This window comes from Anarrhichthys ocellatus, unplaced genomic scaffold, assembly GCF_004355925.1.
Source record: "Anarrhichthys ocellatus isolate YVR2014 unplaced genomic scaffold, GSC_Weel_1.0 scaffold26, whole genome shotgun sequence".
Lineage (NCBI taxonomy): Eukaryota > Metazoa > Chordata > Actinopteri > Perciformes > Anarhichadidae > Anarrhichthys > Anarrhichthys ocellatus.
The window spans coordinates 1,641,355-1,650,202 of NW_022280056.1; the positions used below are offsets into that span (position 1 = coordinate 1,641,355).

Genomic DNA, 8,848 nt, shown 5'->3' on the forward strand with positions numbered 1-8,848 from the left:
AAAAAAAAAAAAAAAAAAAAAAAAAAAAAAAAAAAAAAAAAAGTGACATTTACTTGAAAAAAAGCTAGGTAACAATTTGCACTCAGAAATTGAGTAATTTTTACTCAGGAATTCTCAAGTTAAGTTTACTTACTAGTAAGAATTGTTTTTTATCCAAAATTTTCAAGTAACTTTTACTTGCAAATGTCTTCCTTAGACATAAAATGTACTTAGCCTTTGACAGTAATCTTTACTCAGGCTACCTTTGCATCCAATTACAAAACCCCAGTAAAACTCAATTAGGTGTTACATGTATATTTAACTAGCTTTTCTTTACTTTTTCAATTGAGAAATATTAAGTAATATTTACACAGTATATCTTTTATCTACTACTACTCTACACAACTGTTCAAATATGAATGTTGCATTTTTTTTTTTAAACTGGGCTACTGTTAATTTAATAAAATTGTCTTAACATAAGGCTTCTACAAAACATCTTTTAAACTACAGCAGCTTTACTTGTTAACTGGTGAAAGAGGTCACTGCTGACAGACACACAAATACCAAAACATATAATCTGGTTGGCATTGCCAGACAAAACATTTCTAAATCAGTGCTGCCAATAAGAAATTTAACACAACAAACATTTAGTCATTTAACAAACACTTTTAATTTGAAACGATGGGTATTGCTTAACACTTAGATACACAGATATAGCCCATGAGCAGAAGGCAAGTCTTTGCCACACTTTGACAGTCATCAAGAACCTCTTTTCCCTCTGACGATGAACACGATTGTCAGGAGTGAAGCCTTTCTGTGTTGCATTTCCATGGATGACAAGGATCTTCATGACATGTTGAGCATAGTCCTCTTCAATGACTTCTTTGAAATTCAAATTTACTAATGTTCACTTTTACATTTTCGAGTCTGATGTGTTCTCAAAAAATGACGATAGTGGGGGAAACAAAAATATTGAATGTGTTCAAATGCGTCATTATGCATCTACAGTTGTGTGAAAAAGTGTTTGCCCCCTTCCTGATTTCTTATTTTTTTGCATGTTTGTCATACTTAAATGTTTCAGATCAAACAAATTTAAATATTAGACAAAGATAACACAAGTAAACACAAAATGCAGTTTTTAAATGGTTTTTATTATTAAGGGGAAAAAAAAAAAAATCCAAACCTACATGGCCCTGTGTGAAAAAGTGATTTGCCCCCCCCGTTACAACATAAATTAACTGTGGTTTATCACATCTTTGGAAAGCTGAGTTCAATTTCCCTAGCCACACCCAGGCCTGATTACTGCCACACCTGTTCTCAATCAAGAAATCACTTAAATAGGACCTGCCTGACAAAGTGAGGTAGACCAAAAGATCCTCAAAAGCTAGACATCATGCTGCGATCCAAAGAAATTCAGGAAGAAATGAGAAACAAAGTAATTGAAATCTATCAGTCTGGAAAAGGTTACAAAGCCATTTCTAAAGCTTTGGGACTCCAGCGAACCACAGTGAGAGCCATTATCCACAAATGGCGAAAACATGGAACAGTGGTGAACCTTCCCAGGAGTGGCCGGCCGACCAAAATTACCCCAAGAGCGCAGCGACGACTCATCCAAGAGGTCACAAAAGACCCCAGAACAACATCCAAAGAACTGCAGGCCTCACTTGCCTCAATTAAGGTCAGTGTTCATGACTCCACCATAAGAAAGAGACTGGGCAAAAATGGCCTGCATGGCAGAGTTCCAAGACGAAAACCACTGCTGAGCAAAAAGAACATAAAGGCTCGTCTCAGTTTTGCCAGAAAACATCTTGATGATCCCCAAGACTTTTGGGAAAATACTCTGTGGACTGACGAGACAAAAGTTGAACTTTTTGGAAGGTGTATGTCCCATTACATCTGGCGTAAAAGTAACACAGCATTTCAGAAAAGGAACATCATACCAACAGTAAAATATGGTGGTGGTAGTGTGATGGTCTGGGGCTGTTTTGCTGCTTCAGGACCTGGAAGACTTGCTGTGGTAAATGGAACCATGAATTCTGCTGTCTACCAAAAAATCCTGCAGGAGAATGTCCGTCCATCTGTTCGTGACATCAAGCTGAAGCGCACTTGGGTTCTGCAGCAGGACAATGATCCAAAACACACCAGCAAGTCCACCTCTGAATGGCTTAAGAAAAACAAAATGAAGACTTTGGAGTGGCCTAGTCAAAGTCCCGACCTGAATCCGATTGAGATGCTGTGGCATGACCTTAAAAAGGCGGTTCATGATTGCTTGATTGCAGTTGTTGCTGCTAAGGGCGGCCCAACCAGTTATTAGGTTTAGGGGGCAATCACTTTTTCACACAGGGCCATGTAGGTTTGGTTTTTTTTTCCCTTAATAATAAAAACCTTCATTTACAAACTGCATTTTGTGTTTACTTGTGTTATCTTTGTCTAATATTTAAATTTGTTTGATGGTCTGAAACATTTAAGTGTGACAAACGTGCAAAAAAATAAGAAATCAGGAAGGGGGCAAACACTTTTTCACACAACTGTATTCTCAGTGCATATGAGCCCAACATAATTTTATATAATATTAGATATCTAAACTTTACCAGGCTGGGTGATTCCAGCATGGGTCTTTGTTCCTGCAACTCCACCCTTTGTCCCAAGTATCTCCAGAAAGTTGGTAGTGCAATTGTCCAATTTCGACAAAAAGTTTTGCTCCAGATGAACTGTGGTTATTCTTCTGAACTCATTGATCTGAAACAAAAGACAATAAAAAACATCAAGATGAGGTACCTTGCTAAAACAATTAATGCAGTAGTCCTCCCAGTATAATGTACTATTGACTGCAACACAAAATATGACTTCAAATGTATATGTCAAGTTAATTAAACTATAACAGTACTAAGTTGATTTTACCTTGTGTCAACTGTTGATGTCAACTTGCTGAGAGTGAACGTCCTTTAATATTCTGTGAAATATATAAAGAAATGATGTTAAAACATGAACACACAACATTAAATCTGAATTTGGCTTAAATCTTCATATTGATAGCATGTTTTATCCCCACACAGAAAAACAGCACATAAACAAGCCAACATAACGTTAATACTGAGATACACAGCAGACCTGGTCATGTTGATATGCGACACTAACTCAACACAGTACTGGCACCTTGTTTCATGCCCAAAGCCTTAATCATCAAGGACACCACATTGGATAGAGACATAAGAGACCAGTTTAAAACTAATGACAGAAATATAAGTTACTTTAAAAATATGTTAGAATATGATAGTGACAAAATAATGTTAGGTGTATTAGACTCGCTCTAAAGTCACTAATTCCACCACGTATGGGATATTTTTTAGCACATGACCAGTGTGCTTGTTGCTGCTTAGCTATGATTCCCTGTCTTGTCACATTTCCCTCATTCGACCTCGGCTGCGCTTGAGGATGTCCGAGAGAAAGCACGCTGTGCGTGTGACTCAGCACAGCAAAGCACCTGTGTGGCAGAAGTTGGCTTCACAAAACCGAAGTAATTCCCCCTCCCCCTCGTCGACGGAGCGCAGCTGGTCGAGCACCGTGTCCCCAGGCCAACAACTTTTCAAGGGAGAACCCTGTAAAATCGTGACCAAAACCACCAAAAACATGTCCAGAAAATGTAGCGCCGTGAGCCATGTCTGTAATGCTGTCCCAAGTTAGCTAGCATGATAGCCTAACTAGCTAGCACGCTAAACTGACCAGTTCGCTACTCTTCAGTGTTCACAACTCAAACACAGACTTGACCGAAGGCTCAACAGCAACGTAGAGCATTAATTAAACATATAACCTACCCCAATGGCTCCCGTCCATGAAGTTCCTCTCCTCAGGTGAAACGCTGCCGTCTTTGTTCAGGTTCTGCTGTTCCGTCGTCTCGTTGAATAAAGGAGCGCGAAATCTTCTCTGACGTCACCCCCTGAGTACGCGCTATAGGTTACCAGGTTTTACTCGTATTACTCAAGTACATTTTACTTTGTTGTGTCAGGTAGTGCATTCAATACAGTAGTTTAGTAGATATTACTTAGTGTGAATGATTAAAATGTACTTATAAAAATGAGGATACATAATTACAAGATACATTAGATAAAAGGTGATATTTTAAAGTAAAAGCACTGGAATGATAATTTCTTGTAAAATTTACAAAAATAATCGAGGTAATAATTACAGGGCCAAAAAGTCTTTTTTTTCCAGTGTAGAGTTTAGAGTAGTATGTCTTACAGTATTACTATTTTTGGACCAAAAATGTTGCTGTGATTAGTTTAGAGTCTGCGGTATTGGGATATACAGCGTTTGTTCATTCAGTCAGGAAAAGGTGCCACTAGTCAGTTTCAAAAAGATGTTACAATTTCACAACTGTGGTCCTCAGAGAATACTTAATATGAGAAATACACTTCCAAGTTTGAGGTAACAAGTGAAATACAATTTTGCCTCATATTACCCCGTGTTAAATGTGCCTGTTATCAGGTTCAATATAAGAAAAAAGAAAATCATGAATTCAGTCAAATGTCTGGTGCACTGGGTCCGTCGTATCTCTTCACCATATCTGTGCATCAGTTTAAAACTACAGCAAATGCACTCCGTGACAGGACCCTGGCTTTAGTAAACACCAAAGGCCTTATTAGTTTGTTTGACAATAAAATATATGTGACATTTATTAAGAATAATGGACATACAGGAACTGCAAATACTTTTTAGAAACTTAATTAAGTATGGCCAACACCTTTACTGAGGCAGTTCTCATTTTACAGACTTAACAGTACAATCATTAAGGACATTAGATTATTGTATCAAAATTATCAAAGTTGATATGATAAATATGAACCTCTGTGAAAAAAGGTCTGTACATGAAAAAAGATTTCAAAACAGGTCTAGTGGACATGCATGGGTTAAATATACATATTCAGTGCAACCTACTTTAAAAAAAAAAAGGCTTTGGGGGCTTGGCAAACTTTCCATTCAGCATACAAACAATTGCACAAGGTTCAGTCATTCAGTGCTTCACAGCCTGTCCGCCTTGAATCAAGACCTCTCATACTCAAGGTAAGCAATATAATGTAGACCATACAGCATTAAAACAATCTAAACATCTAAATTCTGGAGTGAACTTAGTGAGTATTTATATTTTAATATTCTATCCACAGCCGGTATGCAAACCATTGTGCTGTTGGTGTTGTGGGTACTGGGAACATCACTGGTGTTGCCAGACCCCGACACAGCTGGAGAGAAAGTGGCCGAAGATCCCATTCCATGTTCTAAAGGATGCACCTGTCTGCATGATGACTACAGCTTGGAGCTCAACATGTACTGTAGTGCTCGTAACCTCACACAAGTCCCATTGGACATGCCCGTCTCTACTCATTCCCTCTGGCTGGATGGCAACCTGTTCACCTCCCTCCCAGCGTCGTCTTTTAAGGATCTGTCTAACCTGGACTTTTTGAATCTGCAGAGTGGCGAGCTGGTGACACTTGACCCTCAGGCTTTTAAAGGACTTCCGTCGCTTGCACACATTCACCTTGAGCGAAATCGCCTCCGGGTGTTACCAGGTACGATCTTCCAGAATACACCCAACATAGCCGCAATTAGTCTGCATAACAACCAACTCACTCGTCTTGAAGAAAGACTGTTTGCAGGACTCTCACACATGTGGCTTCTAAACCTAGGGTGGAACTCATTAGCAGTTTTACCTGAGACAGCTTTCCACGACCTGCAAGGTCTGCGGGAGCTTGTTCTCGCAGGGAATAGACTCGCTTACCTGCAGCCACAGCTTCTCCAAAATCTTGCTGAGCTTAAAGAGTTGGATCTGACTGGAAATCACCTCAAGGTCATCAAAGCTAATGTGTTTGTTAAACTAACTAAACTGCAAAAGCTCTACCTGGCCCAGAATCAGATTGTGACAGTGGCACCCAGAGCCTTTGTAGGCATGAAGTCACTACGATGGATGGATCTCACAAACAACAGACTGACTGCTCTCCATGACGACACTTTCTTGGGCCTGCATAGTCTTCACGTGCTGCGTCTTTCCAACAACTCAATCACTGGAATCAGGCCCAGGACTTTCCGTGACCTGCAGTATTTAGAAGAGCTGCGACTCAGCCACAACAGGATCCGAGCCCTGGGGGAAAGGATCTTCGAGGGGCTTGGTCATCTGGAGGTTCTAGAGCTAGAGCACAACCAAGTGCAGGAGGCACAAGTGGGTAGTTTCACTGGGCTCTCTCATATTGCTGTCATCAACTTGTCTGGAAGTTGCTTCCACATTCTGCCCGACCAAATGTTCAAAGGTCTGTCAAAGCTTCACAGCCTTCATCTGGACAGAGGTTGCCTAGCAAGAGTCACAACTCAAGCTTTCACTGGACTCTCTGGTTTACGGAGGCTTTTCTTGCAACACAACAACATCTCTGAGGTAGAACACCAGAGTTTTGCTGACCTGGTGGGCCTATCGGGACTGGACTTGAGTTTCAACAAGTTGGAGGTTCTAACAACCCATACATTCTCTGGCCTTAAGAATTTGGAGTACTTGCTGTTGTCCAACAACGAATGTCGACAATTTTTGCAGAATGGCACAACGCAGCTACTCCCAAGACTACGCTATCTGGACCTGAGAGATAATACCTTGACAAGCATGGTCCCTGATTTTCCAGAGAGTATGGAAAAACTTTTGCTATCTTGGAACCGGTGGAAATGCGATTGCAGTGCCCTCCCACTCAGAAACTACAGCTTGAGGAATCCATCGGTGATTCCTCGGCAGGTGGAGACTCACGCAGAGGGTGAAGAGCCCGACACAACCATCACCATATTCAACAACATTACATGCACCAGCCCACCGCGTCTAGTTGGTCAGGACCTGCGAGATATAGACAGCGAACTCTTCCAAAGCTGCTAAACAAACACGCACAGATGTGTTAAGGGATCTGGTTGGTGTAATCTGTAATAGTTTCAACAATGTACAGTATATGCTTCCAGTTTCTCATTTCAAGATTTTAAATTGTAATACGAATGCATGATTCAGGTTCCACATTTACTGTTTACAGATAAATGTTGTCATCTGTAGCCTTTAGATAAAATGGATCCAAAATATTTTAAAGATGCTATGAATTCCTTTCAATGAAAAGATAAACAGACATATTTTGCTTTAACTACATGCAACTGCAGCAGGCACATTGTTGACTCTCTGCAGAGAAGGGAGAAATTAAAGGAGTTTGTCTCAATCCACCTCAAATGCTTTAAGATGATTTAGTTTATATTTAGGAGTATGATCGACGGCACAAACCTCTACCAATCAGATTACCCGGAGGGGTTGTTTGACATGGAAACATGTTGAGGTATAGCTTTAATGCATTTTTAAAATCTTTTGATATATTCTAAAATATATTTTAGATATCCCTTCATGTCATTGAACATGCCTTTTTCATGAGCATTTTGGGACAATTTAAATAGGGAGCAGGTAAAACCATGGCATATAGGCCTACAATTTGAAATGAAAAACTGAAATGGCATTTTCCAAAATTTTAAGTTCAGCCCATTAAGCTACAGTATGAATCCCAATTTGGTCGATAATTCACGTGATTGGGCAAACATTACCGGCAGGAAGACATATCTGTACAGCTCAGAAACTAAAATGTCTTCAAGATGTGTGTATTACTTGGTGTAGTAATGATCCATGTTTGTCACTTAAATACACTGTTGGGAAATCGTCTTCAACGCACAATAAATGTTTTAAAACATGTATGCCTTCACTTTCTTTTCAAAATGTTCAATGCAACTTACCCACAGGGAATTCATTTCTTTAACATCATGGGACGGATGATCTTAACCACAGTATACACGCGCACACACACACACACACACACACACACAGTAATGTCTCTTATCAAGTCAAATGAAAAAAGTTCACAGAACAAAACTGATATAGCAAAAAAAAAAAAGAAAGTACTTGAATAGGAACAGAGTATATGTAATATTACCTCTCAACAGTTGCCTCAACTCACGGCTGATGCAGCACCTGCAAACGATAGCTTGCTGATTGCACTATATTCCTTTTAGCGCGAGAGAATTCAAGTTGCATTTCAACAAGCCACAATGCCCTCATGTGCACATACTTGACCTTACTAATGTTTATACACTATATTTGTGCAGTCTACTGAGCCTAACCTACCTCCAACAACACGTCTCTCTCTCTCTATCTATCTCACCTGTGGGCTAATCACCTGTTCAGGTGTAAAACACGTTCCTGTCAAATGGGTTATTTGCAATATTTCCTAAAGCACCTGAAGGCAACACTGTTGACGACACTCGAAGCGCCACGCGAAGCACACGTGCACTCCGAAGCTTTCCGTTGCCAGGGTAACTAAGGAGTCTCAAGTGAGGTGGCAGATAAACGGTAACGTTACCGGACAAAATCCTTCGTTTTACCGGTAGTAATGGACATTCTGGAGAAAGTGAAACAACATCTACCGACCATCGACTTTGATTCTTCATCAGTGTGTCTCTTTTCTTACTACAAATGTTATATAACTTTACTTACAACTACAAACGACACCAAAAATAATGGCTTTACGTTAATGGCTTTGCGTTACAGTCCGAGAATGAAGAGATTGCCACTATATACCAAAGACCAGCTGGTCTGTCCCTGACGGTCCCGGAAGACTTTGAGCTTTTATCAACGGATGATGATGATCTAGAGGTTAGTAAGTTATACATTAGTTTCATGAGTGTTAATCGCAGAAAGGTCAGGACTCACCAAAAACGTAATCATTGATATTTGTGTGTGTCTTCTCTGTGTGTGTGTGTGTGTGTGTGTGTGTTCTCTCTCTCTCTCTCTCTCTCTCTCTCTCTCTCTCTCTCTCTCTCT

The 8,848-nt window shown here is 40.0% G+C and overlaps 3 protein-coding genes across 8 annotated transcripts in view; 2 read left to right on the forward strand and 1 right to left on the reverse strand.

The window, feature by feature from the left end:
- The window catches only part of mrtfbb (myocardin related transcription factor Bb), an 82,728-nt gene extending 74,552 nt beyond the window's left edge, over window positions 1-8,176 (reverse strand). For 2 of the 3 annotated variants that reach the window (XM_031861903.1, XM_031861901.1), the window contains exons 1-2: window positions 7,962-8,176; window positions 7,765-7,805 (exon numbers count right to left, since the gene is read on the reverse strand). The gene's annotated coding sequence lies outside the window, so the exon portion shown is untranslated. The remainder of the gene's footprint in view (window positions 1-7,764; window positions 7,806-7,961) is intronic. The other variant, XM_031861902.1, reaches the window with a different exon arrangement.
- igfals (insulin-like growth factor binding protein, acid labile subunit) lies at window positions 4,969-7,735 on the forward strand. The gene is made up of 2 exons (XM_031861907.1): window positions 4,969-5,040; window positions 5,142-7,735. Exon 2 carries the CDS (start codon window positions 5,147-5,149, stop codon window positions 6,878-6,880), a length of 1,734 nt encoding a protein of 577 aa, XP_031717767.1. The 5' UTR covers window positions 4,969-5,040; window positions 5,142-5,146; the 3' UTR covers window positions 6,881-7,735.
- The window catches only part of LOC116391380 (uncharacterized), a 9,391-nt gene continuing 8,531 nt past the window's right edge, over window positions 7,989-8,848 (forward strand). For all 4 annotated transcript variants that reach the window (XM_031861897.1, XM_031861899.1, XM_031861900.1 and 1 more), the window contains exons 1-2: window positions 7,989-8,477; window positions 8,576-8,680. In XM_031861897.1, coding sequence (XP_031717757.1) covers window positions 8,418-8,477; window positions 8,576-8,680 — 165 coding nt within the window. In that variant the 5' untranslated portion in view covers window positions 7,989-8,417. The remainder of the gene's footprint in view (window positions 8,478-8,575; window positions 8,681-8,848) is intronic.

Excerpts from the sequence above, each read along its gene's own strand:
- igfals (XM_031861907.1), top strand. The coding sequence starts at position 5,147 with ATGCAAACCATTGTGCTGTTGGTGTTGTGGGTACTGGGAACATCACTG.